General features: G+C 48.3%; 1 protein-coding gene across 1 annotated transcript in view; it reads right to left on the reverse strand.

Annotated features, from left to right (window-relative positions):
* Gabrb2 (gamma-aminobutyric acid type A receptor subunit beta2) overlaps positions 1-16790 on the reverse strand; it is a 118340-nt gene extending 101550 nt beyond the window's left edge. The window contains exons 1-3 of the mRNA XM_048333980.1: positions 16714-16790; positions 16447-16538; positions 15312-15379 (exon numbers count right to left, since the gene is read on the reverse strand). Of these exons, the coding sequence (XP_048189937.1) occupies positions 15312-15379; positions 16447-16538; positions 16714-16790 (237 nt within the window). The remainder of the gene's footprint in view (positions 1-15311; positions 15380-16446; positions 16539-16713) is intronic.
* Positions 16791-20824: the final 4034 nt, after the last annotated feature.

Genomic DNA, 20824 nt, shown 5'->3' on the forward strand with positions numbered 1-20824 from the left:
AGTACAAGTTAACCAATCTTCAAGACATTCACTATGTAAAGACCTCAAGGGATTGTAGTGGAAACTTGGGTTTATGTGATAAGCGCAATTGATTCACTGCTGACATTCCTGCTTTTCCTACAAACCAATTAGTATGGCATATTTAGTCACTGCTAAATCACAACAATTAAACTACATCTATGTATAGCCCAGCACTCCTGCTCAGCTCTGTTCTTTGGTTTATTTTTAATCCTAGCCTTAGTTTCAGCATATAGTGTATAAACATCAAAAATGAAGACTGTCTGCCTAAAGACGTCAATTAGATCTGCTCACCAGCAAATAGGAGATTTTTGCTGGAGAAAGCTGTATGTTCCTCTCACCTCGGCTGGTATGCAGAATCTTACATAACTCGAGGACTACTGTGAGAATGCAGTACAAAGGCTTCCGGAATAAATCCCAAAACTCAACCAAAACATCCGTGGGTAAAAATTGCTGGTTGAATGCAAGCGATAATAACTTCTGAACAAAACTGTAATTTGGTTGTGCCAAAACTTCTTAAGAACAAGCAGCACTAATAAAGGGGATTAAAGGTTGTTCTAACATTAATTTCATTCTTTTCTTATGTAACCACCTGAGTCAGATCCTTTTTATGAGCTAAACATTCCTGTGGTTGGAACATTCAAGAAAACAGCAGTGGTCCCGACTTCCCAAAGAATAGTCTAATGGTCTATTATTTGTTTAGTAGGATAAAATGCTAAAGGACCCAGGGTAGAAAAAACATTACTGATTTTAATTCTTACAGCAATCAAATAGTAGTCTTATCAAAAACATCTGTACTTTATTAGATCATACAACTTTATAATTTACTACAGTGCCAGGAAAATATGTAGATCTCTACAAAAACTGACTCTTGCATGTTGGCCAGTTAGTTCATCTAGCTCCATTTTCAGGCAGACACCATTCAATTCCAAAATTTGTGCACTGAAATTATGGCTAGTGTTATCAACTAAACCATAAAGCAGAGAGTAGCAAGAAGACCAGACTGTACATAAAAGAAGGCTTAGTTGTGAATTAATCAGGAGTAAATATAGTTATCTCAGATGTAAGAAAAGCAGGACAGCCAGTAATGCAATAACTGAACCTATTAAGACAAATAAATCCAAGTTTAAGTCAAGTCCTTGCACATATTTAATTAATACTGAAAGTTTTCTAGTTGGTTAATATGTATTTATAGAGCAGAATGCAATATGATCTGATTTTATTACAATTTTAGACTGCATGTATTTTATTAAAAATTTAGGCAATATGCTAATAATAAGAGGTAAACAGTTCCATTGTTTTCAACAATTCTTCAAATTTAGTAAATAGATTACATTTTAATATATTCTATGCTACTAATAAAATGTATTTTGTTAATGAAAAACACGAGTTATTTCTAGTTAAAACCATCTTATTCAACAAGTCTTAGCAAGTATTTACGCATGAAAATCAAGTAACAATGTGCAGTTTCATATTCTATATCTACCATGTCTTGTTTATATAGAATATTTTATATTTTCTATTGTACTTACTGCTGTAAGGCAAAGATTAGAAAATAATTTTTATTTAGTGACCAGCCAGTAAATATTTTGAACTTTACATGCCATATAATGTCTTGTAACTATATCACTTTATAAAATAAGACATAGGCAATAAATAACCAAATGGATACAAGCGTGCCTATAAAGTTTTATCAAAGTAGACACTCCAACATATTTGAATGACCTCTGGTCTTGAATATAAATAGTCTTTTGACCAATACCAGCCAAACAAGGGGTGAGCATGATTACTGGAGTCATATTTCAGTAAAATTTAGCTTAAGAAATTAAATGTTTTAATGTGTATCTTCGAAGACTGTCTCATAATTATCTTTTTAGGAGAGATACTAAATCTATAGCAATTAAAATCAAATGGTCTTTCTATTGCCATTGACTGATCATTCTCTTTAAAAATAAGACTGTTTTCTACGAAAATACACAAACCCAAGACATAACGGTCCAAAGGCCAAATTTCTCCTGACACATCAGATCAGAAACCTGACATCTTAACACGGCAATACTTTCAGTTTAAAAAAAAAAAAAAGCCATTTTTCAAGGGAAAATGTGTATGCATAAACTCGTGCATCTGGATGATCAGTTCTGTTCTAGTTTCCATAGACTCGACGGCAGGAAATGCGTGCGCCAAGCGGAGCCACGTCAGGCTGATGCGCGTGGCACTGTTGGTGGTCACGTGATTTCCCATCCTGCTAAAGCAGCCTCATGAGCTTTGCCAATACTCCATCACTAAATCACTCGAGCAGCTGAACGACTGATAAGTTCTTTTAAATGTGTGTGTGAGTGAGAGGGAGGGAGGGAGGGAGGGAGATGGGAAGACAAGAAGACAGGGAGAAAGAAGGGAGAGGAAGACAGTCAGACAGCTGACCATGCTGGGTACTTCATGCTTTGTTCCTATCACCTCTAATCTTTTTGCCTTTGTCTCAAAGGCACATGTAACTTAACAAAAATGATGATTCACCCAAGTACCCAAGTCTCCCAAAATGTATGGTACATCTTCCCTACACTTCAATAACATCTTCCATTTTTTTTTCCAGAAACTTTGAACTTCATGCAGAACTAACCCACACTGAACCAAATGAGTCAACACGGTAATTAAAACTGTTCACTAAAGGAGACGGACAAGCCAATGTCTTCAAAACAGTCAAATCGATGATCACCCCGGATGACTGCGTAAGGGGACAGTTTTACGGTACTTCGTGGTAAGTACTGAGTCTCTGGATACTGTGCTAGACTTATATGCACGGCAGATACACCATTCTCGAATTCCAGCTGCTCTTAACATAGAATATCTCCTCTTCATAACTTATAATTATACCATCTGTATTTCAGGTAATGGGCATTATAATTTAACACAGGTCATGATAATTCTGCTGATTATATTAAAAAATGTTTTCTTGATTATGGGTGAGATCAAACTAACCAGGGCTGTTGCTGGATGTCTACATTTTAGTGTGCAGAGTTCAAGGAACTGAAGCAAGCTTTAGTACTCTGCTCTTGGCTGTGATGTGTGTGAATTCTTTGGGCCAAGTAAACCATATGGAGGAGAAGACTAAAATCAACATTTTTAAAAATAATGTTTTACATGTTTAAATTAAGAACAGTACACAATGTCTAATGTCTCCACATACATCTTTCTTCTTTTTTTCTTAGTTTCCATTAGTAGGACTTAAACTCAGGGTCTGGGGGTTTTAGCTGGGCCTTAGCTTTTTCACTCAAGGCTGGTGATCTACCACTTGAGCCACACCTCTACTTCTGGCTTTTTGATGGACTTTCCTGCCCAGGCTGGCTTTGGTCCACAATCCTCAGACCTCAGCCTCCTGAGTGGCTGGGATTTACAGGCCACGAGTCAGCCATCAGTGCCTGCCTTCTACATACATCTTTCGAGTGCATTAGTGAGCTCCATGTGCCTCACACCGTGCGTAGCCAGAGCGGCTACGAGGTGGAGAACTGGTTCAGTTATGGCTGTCTGACATTTTATTTTCCATTTCGCTAAGAATCAAGAATAATCCTTAAATATAAAAATCCCATTCCCAATTCTTGTAAAAACCATACAGAATCAAAGAATAAATCTAACAGGAATTATGTAAGGTCTATGGGAATAAATTTAACAGGAGATGTCTAAGAACTACCAGGAGGAATCTATAAAAATTTTACTGAGGAACATAAAAGAATGCATAAATGGAGAGAAATATTATGTTCTTCAATCAGAAGAACCAATGTGATTGAGAAGTAAATCTCCTCTTCTATTTTCTTCAATAAAATTTACAATGAATTAATATTTTTGTAAAAATAGTAGTGATGTATTAAATTTACTGAAATGTAAAAATTTTTGTCAATGCAGAACTATTTCATAATGATCAAATGTAAGTCAGAGCCATAAACATAATGAAGAATATTTGCCTTGCAGTTAATACTAAATTAAATTCACATGGTAGTGGCACACTGTAAAAAAAGTATTAATGAGGCAATTACAAGGAAAAAACAGAAGTTCAGGCAAACAGGAGTTCCTACATGACAGAAAACTTTCCTATAGGACAGAAAACTTTTCAAATCATTACTGAGGAGATAACTGTCACAATGACATTCAATGAAATAGCCTGTCCACCTCCATAGCTACCTATGTGTGTTTTTGCTTTAAATCTAATCCCTATTTTAAATGGGTTCACTTTTTTTTAGGTAAAAATTCTAGGAGCTAAAGAAAGAAGCTGGGTACCAGTGACTCACACCTGTACTGTTAGATATTCAGAGGCTGAGATCTGAGGATCATGGTTCAAAGCCATCCCTGGCAGATTCTTATCTCCAATGGACAAGCAAAATGCTGGAAGTAGAGGTGTGGCTCAAGAGGTGGTGCATCAGACTTGAACGAAAAAGTCAAGGCTCTGAGTACACGTTCCACTAGAGAACATACACGCAGAGATGGAAAGAACATGAAAAAGGCAAGGCTCTGAGTACACGCTCCACTAGAGAACATACACACGGAGATGGAAAGAACATGAAAAAGTCAAGGCTCTGAGTACACGCTCCACTAGAGAACATACACGCAGAGATGGAAAGAACATTCAAACGTTGACTTTTTAACGTCCTCATGGAGACAAGTCTTTTCAAACTTTGACAATCAACATAAAGCCCTACTTTAGTGCACACAAATATAAACATTCTGGGCAATAAAATACATCATTCACAAATTCACTACATAAAGAAATCATTTCTGCAGTCTTAATGTGTATTCTAACCCATTAGTAAGAAAAAAAACCTTCCACAAGAAAAGAATTAATAAAGGACACAAAACAGTGATTCATATAGAAAAGTACAAATGGCCTGCAAACACAGAAAGGTGTTTGAGTTCACTGACAGTAAGATTTAATTAATCAAAGAAATGACCTATCAGAATGGCAAATGTAGAGTGAATGATACTGACAGATACTCAGGGTTGATCAGGGATAATACGCAAATGGAAGTCTCATATTCTAGTCCTGAAAATATTAATTAGCATATTAGTTACCTCTGTGATACCAATATCTACAATGGGACATTCTTTGGGGGCGGTATGGGGGGGTCCTTCAGTTTAACTCTTTTAAGAATTCCAACTTCTGAGAGCCTTCAGGTCAACGCCTAAGAATTTACCAGGGGGCTGGGAATATGGCCTAGTGGCAAGAGCGCTTGCCTCCTACACATGAAGCTCTCGGTTCGATTCCCCATTGCCATATATATGGAAAACAGCCAGAAGGGGCGCTGTGGCTCAGGTGGCAGAGTGCTAGCCTTGAGCGGGAAGAAGCCAGGGACAGTGCTCAGGTCCTGAGTCCAAGGCCCAGGACTGGCCAAAAAAAAAAAAAAAAAAAAAAAAAAGAATTTACCAGGGGAAGTAAGTTTTCAAGAGCTAATATAAGCATGGAGAAAATTGCAATATAGTGCATCATAAAAAATGTTCCCTAAATAATCATCATAAGGCCCATCAAAAAAAAAAAAAGAGGACTGACTTAATAAATACAGTTCAGGCATACAATAAAATTTCATGCAATCATTAGAAAAATTGTAGATGATACTAAAAGATGCCCATGAAATATCAAGCGTGATCATTATATTGAGTAAGATATAGTTTCTTTAGGGCAGATTTTTGTTTGGAGCAAGGACTGAATTCACTCCCCAGGAGTGGAAGATGATTTATGGCATGGAAGACAAACAGAAGTCCTCATCTCCAGTTCATCCACGAATCCTGACAGTGCTGAAACACTGCTAATTACTACCCTGCTGTCTAAGTGAGGCAGACTGCATGCACAGGGCTGGACTTCATACTTGTGTTATTTGTTTGATTTCTGTGGGTTTCTCCTTGAAGGTAGACAGAGGCCGGCCCACTCCACTGGTGACGAAAATTCCTTTCTTTAACTTTAGAAGAACACAGATGAACGGGAAAATGTCAAATGTCGATCTGATTCTGGCACTGTCTAGATGTAGCCCTGTTTACAAATAAGGGGGTTTAATGACAAAGCTCTTCCATTCTACTGAAAGATGAATGAGAGAGATAACGTCTAGAGAGAGTGAATATTTATGAAAACTGCAAGATGGAATTTTAATTTTTTTCGAGAAGATTCACAACTCCAACTGTTATCTACAGTCAAATCTTCCTCTCTATATGAAGCTCTGGACTTAATTAAAAAATGTATTAAACCTATTTGCATAATTCTATAATTTGCTACATAGTGGCATATTAACATTACATACAGATACATATATATATAAATAATATAACACTGAGACCTATCATAGATTGGGTACATGGATTACAAATTGGAACAGATATATAATTAATATGTAAGTATTGATACGTATGGATAACCACAAGGTGTGCAGTTCTCGAAACAATTTTCTCTATCTGAGGTTTCTTGGGTCAAAACAGGAGACCCAACCAAATTCACAGGATTTAGACAGCAATGACATCACTTCTGTCTCAATTAAAAATAAAATAGCAGAGTGGAGATTGACTTCTAGAGAGTAGCTATTAGGCAAAAGAGAGTGGCTGTCATTTGGATTTGAGGTGTCACACAAAGAACTCTGTGACAAAGGCCTGGTCTCAAGAGGCGGGCCCTGACAGGAGAGAGCCAGGTCATGCTGCAGGTGTTCTTGAAGGTGACATTAAGACCAGAGCTCCTTTTTCTTCTCTTTTTTGCACCCTGGCTACCATGCACACAGCCCTGCCTCGCCAAGCAACTGCAGATTGAAACTATAGCCTAAAAGAACCTTTCCTCCTTTTAAGTGGATTACCTCAGGCAGTTTGTCACAGTAACACAAAGCTGACTAGTCCACTTCTTTTGTTTAAATTTTGACTTAATAATCTTGCATGGGTCGTGGGCGCTGAATTACTGCTTTAGCTCAGCAACCTCAAGGTACTCCACCAAACAAACACATCCTTACAACACTGACAGCTACAATAGTTGACCAGAAGCTACTGTGGTGGCATTTTAATTCCATGTAAAAATGTGGGCGAAAAAAACAACAACCTATTATAGCTGCTAACAAGAAAGGATCATCTTTTAAGCAAGGAAGGAAGAGCCAAATACTAAAGCGTCAATCCTGCCCTATTTTGTAGATGCCTTCAGTAACTAACTGATATTGTTATTGAGGAGGCCATCTCACAAGCTGTCAACCTTTCCAAATAGGATGCCAAGTATCTTCAATATATACGCCAATAAAACATTCAATCTAAATGGCAAGGTTTTTAAATTAAAAAAAAAAAAACAAAACAGAGCTGGAAAATGTTTATCTTCCTTTTGCTTCCCTCTAGCAAGTGTCCCCTGCGTGTACCTTTGCTCACTGTGAAGATATTTAAGGCCTATCTTGTCATAGCAACTGCCAGGAAGTCTCAGTGTCTCTTCTGCCCAGCTCTCCAAACACTGTAATTAAGCTTTGTCCTAGGTATGCAACCTACAATTTCTACCTGCTTATTAGCGGTGCAATCTTCGAAATGATACAGACTCTCTAGTCCTTGAAAGGGAGCGCGGCTACCTGCTCTGCAGAAGTCCATGTGAACATGAAGCCAGCTGGTAAGCGTCCTCCAGATCTGGTCATTGCAAACTTCCCTATGGCCCTTCCACCCTGTGTCCCTTCATCCTGTCCTTGCTTCACTGAGCTTGCTAACCTCCCATCCACGCACACGTGAAATCGTCCTCTACAGATTCTATCTACTTGCGACAGCATCGTTTCGAAAGCCCTTCTTACAGCTAGGGACGCATCCGTTTCCTACAGTCTCTGTGAGCTTGAGCATCTTCAGATCTGGCTTCATTAGGCACTCGTGTTTTGAAGAGTGGCCCGATTTTACACGTGCCCCGCTAGAACCCCACATTGGGCCTACTGAAGCAAGCTCTAGGTGTCATTCAAAAAAAAGATGCATATATCAATTCTAGAATCAGATTGCAGAAAAACGTAACTGCTGTAAAACGTCATTCCCAACATTTTGTTTTCAGTGACTGACTCCATCTTCTTGTTCTGACACCCAACACTTTCTTGTCCCCACCTCCCCTCCACTTTGTCTCCTTAGGCAAAATGAAGATTAATTCCTCAAAATTCTAGAACTATGCCTTCCCCCATCTAGGAGCTACCACAGAGCCTTCCACGGTGATCGGGGGTTCAGTGCCAGTGTGGTCAGGAACACAGAAATATTCCCCGCTCACCTGGCATTTGACAGCCATTCAACTACGGCTCCAACAAATTCTGCCCCTGCTTATTGAACACCTAGTAATTGTCACAAGAACCACTCGCTAATGCCTACCTGTCGCCGACATCCCTCTTCTAAGATATATGTTGACTCACCTTTAAGACTCCATTAATTTAATTGTTGCCACTGCGTTAGAAGAAAATTTATTTCATCTTCCATTGCCCAAGAATTACTTCTAAGTTAAGGCCTCTTGGCAGGCAAATGGGTAGTGGTTGCCAAATTATAAAGCAATGAAATAAGACTTGGCGATAGAAATGCTGATAGAATGTTTAAGAAAACGTCCACTAGCAAGAGCGAAGGGCTTACCCAAAAGCCAGTAGCTTTCCCAGCTTCATGCTTTCCGATGTAGATTGTGACAGGTTAATACAGGCCTATTTCTCTCCTGGTTTTAAAGCACACACTTGGCAGATAAAATGCATGACAAAGCAACAAATAAACCCCGTGTTCTTTGAAAACAAACAAATAAAATTTTTAAAAACTATTTTTGGTATTCTATTTTCAAAGTGTTTTCATGTCACCTAAAACTTCCTACAAAACAATTTTGGAGAAACCAAACAATGCCAGAATAGAATGAACAAAGAGTAACTGGAAATATATGAATTAAATTAATATTTGGCATATAAAACCAGACTTCCATTTGTTATTTAAATTTAGTTATCCATTTAGCATTTTATTTTCCTATTGTTACTAATGGAGCATAGGCAAAAGTAAGTTATGTACTTTCAAGAAATCAATAGCTAGGATTGTGGCTAATAATCTATAAAATGACTGCAATAATTTCCTGTGGTTTTGAAAACAACCGACAATGAATAAAAATATCCCTATGTTTGCACATGTTTATGGGTAAGACTGTGGAAGGAATGTAGAAAAATACACCAGGTTACATTGGTAGTAGATAGTAATGTATTTTTATGAAAAATTATTTCTTGTCTGCTGAAATGTATAGTATAATATTTTACCTACAAACCACCTAAGTACACAGTGCAAAATATGAATAGGCATGAGTTAAGTATGAATAATACACGAATAAAATGCAGTAAGAGAAAAAAAGTTTCCAGGAATTGATGAAGATACAGACGGCCACTACTACTTTTAAATATCCCCCCCCCCATGATGTAAGGTCAAACACATGCGAAATCAGCAATGAGCCACAAAACCTATCGCTCAATACCTCTTTCCTTTGCTTGCAGACAAGAAGACAGCGTCACTTTTCACCGGTGGTTCCCCTATGGGACAACTGTGTCACTGGGGCACACTTCTAGAGAAGGTGTGTTTTTTCACAATTTCAGGGGTGCCACTGAGTTCTTTTAGGTAGAGGTCAGGTTTGCTGTTCAATTCCTGCAGCGCACAGACAGGCCTTGGGGCTCTTGTCCCTGTGTAACCACGCGATCCACGTGGAAAATCGGGAAGTGGATCCTTCCCAGCCTGCAGGCACCCTCCACGCAAGCAGACCATCCCGAGGACCTCGCAAAGGTGGCGGGCAAGAGTTGGCTCCCAGCTGTGGCCCTGACAACAGGATTTAGACACTGGTGTGCATGGTCATGCGGCACGGGCAGGACCCCCCCCCCCCCCCCCGCCCCATGTGGCAGACAAACGAAAAGAGCAGAGGAGACGAGAAAACAGCCAACTCTTGGAGAATTATTGTAGGGGGAAAAAAAAAACGTATCAAGGAAGGACGGGTTCAGTTACAAATTAGGTCTTGAAAATGCAATTTTATAAAAGGAAAGTGTGATCTTTCACCCACAACTTAAAACCAAGATGGCAGCTTAAAGCTCTTGAGACTAGACTAGGCAAGACAGTGGCAATGATTTCTCACATATGATCGACACTCATGGTTACTGACAGACTTGGCTGACATACTAGAAAAATGACTAAAAAAAAATTAACCACTGGCAGCATTTATTATGAGAGAAAGCGTGACAAAAGCAACATCCTTAACTCCTCAAGACTTCAGACAAATCTTCCTTTATGGCATGGTCTACATTGTGCTCAATGGATGAAATAAAAAATAAAGAACCTGAAAGACTCCAGCTTTACTACAATTGAGACATTCTGGAGATAGAGAGGGCCAAGCTATCGTAGCATCTCCTGAAGGATTGGTGTATTTGAGCCACCCATTATCTCCCCCCAAAACAAGAACAGAAGCAGAAAACTCCCAACAAATCGAGGTGCCTATGGGATGAAACACTCCTACCCGAAGCTTTGCAGCACTGCCATATTCCCGAGGCTATGGTTCTGCTCGAGGGAGGTCAGCCATTGCTTGCTTAGTGACCTTGAGCAAGTCACCTAACCTCTCCAGGCTTCCGGTTCTTCTATTACAAATAAATAGATGGATGCAAGCTCACTTTTTATAGAAGGCTTGATTGGGATAATGAGCGTTGACATAATGGCTGCCTAAGTGAAGAATTCCATCAACAGTGGCTGCAATTATTTCATTATATTAATGTGATGATGGTGGAGATTTTTAAGTACTGGGAAGGTAGAGGGGGAAGAAGGGGAGAGGGAAGCAAGAAGGGGAAGGAGGAGGAGGAAGAGGAGGAAGGGAGGGAGGGGAAGGAAGGAGAGAAGGGACAGGGGAAGGAAAAGGAGGAAGAGATAGAGAAGAAAAAGGAAAGGAGACGCAGAGGGAGGGAGGGAGGGAGGAGAGCGTGGAGGCGAGAGTCACCCTCTCTGGACCACAGAGAGAGCAGGCCAGCCTGCAGGCAGGACAGCCCTGGGGCTTCTGGCCTGCGCCCTTCCTCCACGGCTGACCCCTCTGAATCTGCAGCCCACCCATTTCTACAGGGTATTTCTCCCCCAGAAGCCATCCAGAGCCTGAGAGCCAGCTCCCTCTCCCGTGCCCCTTCCCGTACCCACAACGTTTGAGGAGTGTGGCCTTCCAGCCACGAACACTCTCCACTTTCCCTTTCCACGCAGTCACAGCACGGTCGGGCCACGCTCAACATGGACAGGAACACGGACATGTCCCCGGCTGAGCTCCCCACTGCAGTCCCCACCATCAACTCTAACCCCCTCTCCAGCCCCTCCAGATCAGTGCTAATGCCCTTCCTCTTCGCCCATCGCCTCTTCAATGGGCCTTTCTTTCCCCCAGCACAGAACGCTTAACCCACCTTTTCACGGAGCTAATTTTTACGCCATTAGTCCGTATACGATATTCCTGCTCTTTTCCTCTTATAACTGATAACGGATGACCCTCAACTGAGGTCCTTTCTAAAGGGTGGTTTTCAAAGGCAACGCCTCGAGGCCGAGCATTAGGATTCTATGGCCTAGTTCCCTACAGAAATAGTTTAGTAGCAAATGAATTACACAGAGCACTGCTATGAAAATGTGATCGTTCATTCACTGCCTAGGGAACACACACACACACACACACACACACACACACACACACACACGAGGAGAAACTGACCTGGCTTGTACATCACTTACAACTATGACAGAGGAAGAAAGACTACGGGATGCGCAAGACAACTTCAACTATTAAATATACAGCAAATGCCCAGTGACTGGTGACTTTTCTTTCTTTCTGACTGGAGGCAGAGTCCTAGGCCCTTATTGACTCCTTTGATAAAGTGCGGGAGAGAAGACAAGACCTAGAGCTAAGCAGGTGTTCGGCAGAACCTCAGGTTCTGGGATACGGAGCTTGCGAGTTTGATGAGGTGGGGGGGGGGGGCGGGGGGGGGGGGAGCTGGTTACTTTCGTGGCTGTATCCGTCAGGCCCCACACACGCCTGGCTCGCAGTGGCTGCTAAAGACCTATTTGCTGAATGAGATTTTAAACTGTGCAGCTGGTGATGCAAGAAACATCTGTTCAAAAGAAGAAGGAAAAAAAAAAGCCGTACTTTTCTCCACTTGCTACCCCATAGAAAGGTAATTTGTGTATGTGTTTACTAGAACTCGTTCCTCAAAAGTGAAATGCTGCCGCACTTGGCTGGCAAATGTGTGGCTCCAAGATGGAGAAGGAGCCGCTGAAAACCAAGAGGGAGCTATTTCAGTCCTCCATCCCCAGGGCCAAATTTGAATCTCAAAAAAGAAGAAGAAGAAAAAAAAGAGGAATTTTTCATCAAAGAATCTTAACAAAAAGATTCCTGCCAATTTAACGAAGACAGCTAAAAATATATCCTTCCAAAGATCAGCTTCCTTCCTGCCCGGGCGCGTTGGAGTTGAGGCGTGGTTCAGGGATCTTCCGGGAGGTGGCGGGGGCCCCCAGCCTCTGGGCGTCCATGCCAGGACTGCCTTCCACACTCTGCTCTTCAGGAATTCTCTCTCTCCCTCCTCCCCCCTTCCCCCCTCCCCCCCAAAGTTCCTTATACCAGACAGTCACTGTCACCAAGCTAGAGCTACATATGACCTCGGGATGGAAACGCATTCAACATATCCCTTCTCATCTCAAAGAGGAGGAAGCCCAGGCCGTGGAATGGGCATGGCTGATGCAAATATGCTTCAAGGATCTGGGAGAGTGGACCCCGGTATCTGGCCTGCTAGCCCAGTCTCCATGAGGCACAATCATTATATGTTCTAGCTGCAACCCAGGACAGGTAAAAGACTACCTGAACAGGTAAGGGCACGGAGCACCTCTGGCTGAGAATCTCCTTCCCATGACTAAGGATCAAGAGCGGAACTGGCATCCACGAGTCCCAGTCCCGTCCATTGTCCTTCCATCACTGTCATTTGGAAAGAGCATCACGTGGAGGCGGGCCTTTATTCCTTCAGCACCAATGAGTCAATGGCAATTTAACTCGACTGGCGCCTACCATGCTCCAAAGGGAGATACTCTATAATAAGAGTGGCAATTACCAGATATTTCCGTCCACAAACAATCCCTACTGGGGGAGAAATGCATGTGTTCATCAACTAATTAATCAATCAATCACCCATTCTTCAGGAAGCAAATCTACTCCAAAGAGCCTACCCTTTTTATTCCTGTACACAATTATTATTTGCCACCAACACACAGTCAATGGGTTCATCATGGGTTGCTTCAAAGCAACTAGTCATGTATTTTAAGCCAAAGCAATCGCAACATATATTATAAAATTTTGCTTCGGAGGCTGGATATGAAGTCATCAAGATTGCTAGTTGAAATGGATGCTAATTTTCAACAAGTCAAAATGTGGCTGGGCAAATCCTTGAGTGTTAACATTAGGCTAAGAAAGGAATCTGGCTTGGAATTTTTAACACTTGGTTTTAATCATTAATACTGCAATGCTGTCCCATTTACAACCTGACATTTATTTTTACACTTTCAACATCCCATGATTTTTCAGCAACAGTAAATAGCTTTAAGTGATGACACCTTGCTTTAGCTAGAGCTATATTATGACTAGCAGGTCTTGGTATTATGTCCACCTCAGGGAGAAAATGAGCAAACCTTTCAGGATGGAAAAGAAAGGAAAGCTCTACCACTCTTAAAACTTTTTTTTTCCATATAGTACACCAATGTTCTAAGCTAACATCCTGCATCAATCTCTGGTCATCTCATGACTGTCTTTTGGAAGTCTAGTCATTTCTTAAGTTTTAACCCCCTACAAAACTACCATTTTCAGGATGCTCAACCGAAGCAGCCGGTAAAAAAAAAAAAAAAAATCTGAGAGTCAAAGAGCATACAGAAATGGACATGATCCTAATAAATAGAATACAGGAGAGTCATGCCATTGAAACATTACTATAATCGTTAACTATTCCTTTGACGTGTCATAAGATGCTTCAAAACCTTGTGATACCTTCAGATTGTTACTTTATTTTGGACAATCCATAGAAATGTAATGCTGGTGTTGGAGTTTGCCCTTTGAATTCTGGGAAACCTGTGTCACGTAGAGAGCATGTCCAACTCCTAGTACGTGGGCCCTCTTGAGTTAATCAATGTGTACTAACTTCAGGTCACATTCAGTTAGACATCTAGCGCTGACAGCTGGCCCAGAAGCGTCTGCATGAAAACGTTCACTTTACGTCTCTCTGTAACTATCCATCCATGATTTGTAGACAGAACGATAACCACAGCGTAATCTTTTGAAGGATGCAGCATGTTTTCTAGATTTAAAGCCCTATGGCACCCTACATAGAGAGACTCTTCACGTGGGGAAGATTTCAGAAACACAAGAAAAATTCACTGGAGAAGTAAGTACCCCCCAAATTAGTGGGGGAAACTGGGACGCTTGTCCTTGTCATGCCTGTCTGCAGTGCCCCAGCAGGGTCAGCAGGGGGCGCTCCTGCACGAAGCAGAGCCCCCACAAGGGCTCTGCTGGGGGAACAGTTTTTCTTTTAACCTTACTCCAAGTCTAAGCAGGAAGTCACCAAGGCGAGCAGCAGCTGTCCATACACCGCACACGCTTGAGAGTCACCATGAACCACCACAGAGGAGTGATCGGACGTGACACACCGGGCCACACGGCCCTGGGGACACTAGGTAGCCTGTTTCACTGTCTGTGTTTGAGTGAGGAGAATGGGTTAAAGGCTGTGGAGAGCGAGGGGGATGGGGGGGTGGTGGGCATTCACGATAAACAGGTGATTTCCAAAAGCAACAAGTGTCATCACTGTTTTCAGGATCACGTATTCCACCTTTGTCACCCGGGTAGCTTGCAAAGCTACCTTCTCTCTAAAGACATTTCCAGTTAAAAACAAAACCAACCCCTCACTTCTTCCATAGAACAAGCCACCCCCCTTGGCAGCCGAGTCCCTGGGTGATTAAGGCCTGACAGGTGCGGCCCCGCGGGGGTGTGGGCCCGGGCTGCGTTCCCGTGCCAAGGCCAAGGCCAAGGCTAAGGCGAGATGCACTTCACTCACTGCACCAGGACCCAAGTGTTGGACCAGGTTTGGAAACCCAAGTGTTGGACCAGGTTTTTTTCCAGGGGGGTGGGGGGGTGGGAAGCTTTATGTTCTAGAACACAGCGGATTCCAAAGCAAGAAGACGCCCAGCTTTTTTGGGGGGGTGGGGTCCAAGGGGTTCCTGTGCCCCCTGACACCCTACCCACATGGGGCGCCCCCCTCCCCCCACCGCCCAGAGGCTGGGACATCCTTCTCAGCACTCACCATATTGACTTCAGAAACCATGTCGATGCTGGCGATGTCGATGTTCATGCCCACCGCCACGGGGGGACCTGAGGGGGCCAGAGGGAGAGCCACGTGATTCCCCCCAGAAGACGGGCCTTCCTGACAGGGATTGCCACCCCCCACCACCACCACTGAGAGAGAGAGAGACAGAGAGAGACAGAGAGACACAGAGAGACCCTCAACGCGTCCCCCGTGGTGAACCCCCCCTATTCCTCCCTCCCCGTGGGTGTGTTGGGAGTGATGGACACCCTTCTAGGAATCCTGTGCCCGCAGCTGTGCGGGGGGGGGGGGTGGGAGGGGTCCGGCTGGACTCCACGGGCACGGAGTGGCACGCGAGCGAGCGAGCGGGCACCACCGAGGGGAGAGCGAGCGCGAGGCGGCACCGGGAGCCCCCCCCCCGCCCCCGCCTCTTTCCCACCCGGGCTTTCTGGGTGTCGGGTTTAACCCTTGGGGTGCCATGAGCCTGTGGAGGGAGATCGATCGGCCTATCCAGGGCGGCAGGCAGGGGAGACCGAATCCTCCGCACCCCTCCACCCCGGCAGAGCCCCCTTACACACGCGCGCACACACGCGCGCACACACGCGAGCGCGCGCGCCTCCCACCCCCTTCCTTCCCCGCGGCGTGGGGCTCGGGGGGCCGGATGGAGTCTCCAGACCCGAGCCGCTCGCTCGCTCGCTCGCTCGCTCGCTCTCCGCACGGCTACAACTTGGAGGCGGCACGCGGGCGGGCGGGCGGGCGGGCGCGCGGGGTGAACGCCGCCTCTCCGCCCCCTGCCCCGCGCCCGCCCGCCCGCCCGGGGCTCACGGCGGCTCTGGACCCCAAACTTCCCGCGGTCTGCGCGTCCCCGGCGGCGGCCCGGGGAGCGGCCTCCCTCCCCCCCTCCACCCCCACCCCCCACCCCCGGGACCCGGGCCGGGGCTCCGCGGCCCCCGAGCCCCGGGGAGGGGCGGGCGCGAGTTTGGGCGCGCGTCCCGCGGTGGCCGGTCCCGGCACGCGCGCCCCGGGTGCCCACGGGCAGGGAGCGGGGCGGCAGCCCCCCCCCATCGCCCCCTCAGGACCGCCGGGGGCCCGGGGCTCGTTCGCGGGGTGCCCTCCCCACCCCCCCCCCCCTTACCTCCGAAATCCGGCCTGAGGCGAATGTCATAGCCCTTGAGCAGCCGGTCCACCGTCTCCTTCACCAGCGACATGTTACTCGGGTCGTTGACACTAGAGAGGGCGGGAGGGAGGGCGAGACGCCGGCCTCAGTGCGGGGGAGCCCCGCGCCCCGGCCGCCCCGCGCCCCGCGCCGCCCCGCGCCCCGCGCCGCCCCGCGCCCCGCGCCGCCCCGCGCCCCGCGCCGCCCCGCGCCCCGCGCCGCCCCGCGCCCCGGCCGCCCGCTCACCTCTGCGCGCAGACGGCGGCGATCAGCAGCGGGAACGGCCAGACCCCGCCGCAGCCCCGCGCCCGGGCTCGCCCCATCCCGCCGGCTCCCGCCGGGTCCCGCCGGGCCGGGCCGGGCTGGGCTGGAGGGCTTCGCGGAAGACGGGCAGAGCCAACTTAGTGCGCCCAGGGCTGGGAGTCCACTGCGAGGCGCATGCGCGCGGCGGACCCAAACATCAAAGGGGCCGCGGCGGCGGCGGCGGCGGCGGCGGCGGGACCGGCTCCGGAATTAAAGGGGAACGGGAGGGCGCGGGCGCGGGGGCACGCGGGCGGGCGGGCGGGGGCGCGCGGGCGGGCGGCGGCGCTCAGCCCCGCACTCGGGGACCGTCGGTCCCGGGCGTCCTTGGGAGACGCGGGAAAAACACGCAAAAAAAACCAATCACCCACGACCCCGCCTCCGGGAAGTTGGGGGGCCCGCAGGGCCGGCCGGGCGGGCACCCCGAGGTCCCGCGCCCCGAACCCCGGCCCGGGCAGCCGCGCGCGCGCGCCGGCGCTCCCAACTTTTTATTTCCCGGGCCGCTCGCGGGCGCCCGGGCCGGGGTTCGGGGGCGGACGGGGGCGGGCGGGGAGGGAGGGAGGGGCGCGGAGGGGGCGGGAGCCAATGGGAGGAGCGGGGCGTCCCGTGGCCCGCGGAGGGGAGGGGCGCCGGGGAGGGGAGGGGAGGGGACGGCGGCGCCCGGCGGGCGGCCCGGGGTCCCCGCCGCGGCTGCCCGCGGGGAGGGAGGGAGGGGGGGTCGCTCTCCGGGTTCGGGGTTCTCCGCGGCGGGGGAGGGGAGGGGAGCGCGACGGCACCGGCGCCGGCGGGGGGCGCACGGGCGGGCGGGACGCGTGCTGCCGGGGCGCGCACACGCCGGGCACACGCGGAGCACACGCGCCCTGGCACCCGCGCCGCGCTCACACCGGGGGTCCACGCGCTCCCCGGCGCGCCCTCCGCCCCGCCGCCGCCGGCCCACGAGCACCGCGTGGGGCCCGCGGTCCCCGCCCACGGGGGCTGCGCGGACCCCGCCCCGCGCCCGCCCGCCCGCCGCGCTCCACCTGCCAGCCGGGCAGAGAAGCCGCCGGCCTCCCGCGCCCCGCCACCGGCGCGCTCGGGTGGGAAAGGGAGGGGGGAGGGCGGTGTGTGTCGGGGGGGGGGGGGGGAAGCCACACTCCAGTTCCCACCGGGGAGCGGAGATCTCCCCTCCTCCTCCGGGGGGGGGGGGGGAGGCCGGCAGCCCGGGCGCCGGTCCGCGGGGGCTCGGAGGCTGGGGCGGCGCCGGGGTGCGGGAGCCGCGGGCCCGGGTCCCCCAGGACCCCAGGAGAGGGGAGGGGGATGGCAGGTGCGCCTTCCTCTCCCGCCACTCCGGGAGGACGGGGAAGGCCGGGGTTCCACCCCGCAGCACCCCGGACCCCAAGGCCGCCCAGCCCCGCAGTGCGCGGGGCCGAGAGCTCCCGGGGTGCGGGCGCCGCTCCCTGCGCTTAGCTCGGGCGTCGCTTCAGGGCCCGTTGCGTGGAAGTTAAGGGATCCGCCCAAGGTCACGGAGGTGGGCCCGGGGTAGCCGTCCTGGGGCCCCCGCCCCGCCCGGAGGGGCCGCACCCCCCTCCCCGCACCCCTCCCCGCGCGCCCGGGGCTGGGGGCCGCTGGGCGCCCGTCTCCCCCGCAGGCTCCAGGCCTCAGCACCCGGAGACCCAACACACCCCACTCAGGACCCTCACGCCCCCCCCCCCCGGTCCCTAGTGGGCAGCTTGGGGAGGGGACGCAGCGGGAAGGGAGGGCTGGCTCCTAGGGAGGGGGCAGAGCGGTGTGCGGGCCCTGACTGGGGAAGCTTAAGGAAGCTTCTAGGTTGGGGAAGGTGAAACCCAGCAGCTCAGACTGGGGGCAGAGGGAGGCTCAGCCTGCTACTGAAACTCCCAGGAGCCCACCCGAAGATGGAAGGGAAGGAGGAGAGGAGAGGCGGGGGAGAGACAAGAAAGGAAGGGAAGGAGGGAGGGTTGACAGGGGAAGGGATGAGAGGGAGGGCAAGGGAAGGGGAACAAGAAGCTCCTAGAAGTGTCCCCTCTGGTCTTCTCAGGTTGGAAGTACCAGCCCCTCCCCTGAGGCCCACTGCAGCTGAGGGTTGGAGGAACAAAATCCAGTCAACAGAATGAACCACGAATACTCTCATCCATCTTGAAACCATGATAGTAATGACGCAGCCTAGTGATCACACACACACACACACACACACACACACACACACACACACACCCTCCTGTATGTACAGCCCAGCTTAGACACTGAGCAACTTGGTCACTTGGGCAAATCATGAACTTCTCTAAGCCTCACTTTTCCTTTTCAACCGTAGCATGAGTATCTTCTCAAGGCTCTTTCTTGCTGAGAGATTGATACAGAGGAACAATCCTAAGGACTGGATAGAAAGTAAACAAGGCTCGGTGGCGTTCACATACAAAGACTGAGCTGACTAGATTAGGTAACAAGACCTAAGGTAGACTTAGGCCTGAAATAGCTGCCCATGGCCTCACAGAATCACCGCTGGACTCCAATCCGGAGGGCGCTGATCCTGATGACGTGGCTGTCCAGAAAGAGGCAAACACGGAAGAGTCCCCGTGCCTGTGGCTGTGACTGGTGGGTGACATGGAGAAGCAGTAAGCAAAACAGAAGAGATGATGCCTCTTCATTTGAGTGCAAAGTAACAAACAAACCAAAAACCAGCCACCACCCATCTGTCTGCCTATCTGCCATGCACACCCCGGCTTTCCAATGTGAGAGTCTGAGAAGGTGGGCCTGGCCCCCATCCTCTTTAAAGTGGAGGCGCTGGAGTGGGAAGGAGCTCTCACAGCCTTAGCGTGGGGGGCAGGGGGAGGAAAGAGGGGGACAGGAGGAGTGCAGCCCAGAGGCAGAGCCCGCAGCAGGGGAGGACTGGGGAAGAGCTGCCGGCCCTGCTCACTGGTGAGTGGCAGCAGGGAGGCACTGACCCCCTAGTCACAATGGAAGGTGACCCAGCTGTAAGGGATCTGTCAAGAAGCAGCTCTAAGAATCCAGCCAGCGGCCCCTTCAGCGCAGTAGGAATTCCTAGCTAGGGCAATAAGGCAACAGACAGAATGGGGATCCAAACGGGAAGGAAGAGTACAACTCTCCCTCTTTGCAGATGACATGATCCTGTATTTATAGAACCCCATAGACTCTTCTCCTGCCTTCCTTGAGCTGATCTGAAACTGACAATGTAGCAGGGTATAAAACCAACCCACAAAAATCAACAGCTTTTCTGTATGCCAACAATGAGAAGAACGAGACTGAAATCAGGAAAGTAACTCCTTTTGTAAAAGCCTCAAAACAAACAAACAAACAAAAGACACCTAGGAATTAACCAAAGAGGTGAAGGCCCTCTATGATGAAAACCTTAGAAATCCGAAAAGGGAAATTAAAGCAGATTTAAGGAAATAGAAAACCCTCCCATGCTCCTGGATTGGGAGGATGAACACTGTGAAAATGGCAATACTGCCCAAAAGCTATCTACAAATTCAGTGCAATAGCCATCAAAATCCCAACAACATTCTTCAATGATATAGAAGGAGACACCTAATAGCAAAAACAATCCTTAGCAGGAATAACAGTGCTGGAGGAATATCAATACCAAAATTCAAGCTCTCTTACAAAGCAGTAGTAATAAAAACAGCTTGGTTCTGGCACATGAACAAGCCTGAGGACCAATGGAATAGGAGATACAGAAATGAACCTACAGACCTACAGACACCTAAGCTTTGATAAGGGAGCCAGAAGCACAGAATGGGAGAAAGACAGCCTCTTCAACAGATGGTGCTGGCACAATTGGCTATGTACACACAGAAAGGTGAAGTTGGATGCTTATATATCACCCTGCAGCACTATTGACACCAAACGGATCAAAGACCTCAATGTAAGACCCAATACCCTGAAAAACATTACAGGAAGGGATAGGAGAAACACTAGGGCTTCTTGGCATGGGTCAAAACTCCCTAAGATCCAGAAACACAAGTCAAAGAAAGGCTGGTAAATGGAATTGCATCAAACTGAAGGGTTTCTGCATGGCAAAGAACATAGCTAGCAAGATAAT

This window comes from Perognathus longimembris, chromosome 25 (assembly GCF_023159225.1).
Source record: "Perognathus longimembris pacificus isolate PPM17 chromosome 25, ASM2315922v1, whole genome shotgun sequence".
NCBI lineage: Eukaryota > Metazoa > Chordata > Mammalia > Rodentia > Heteromyidae > Perognathus > Perognathus longimembris.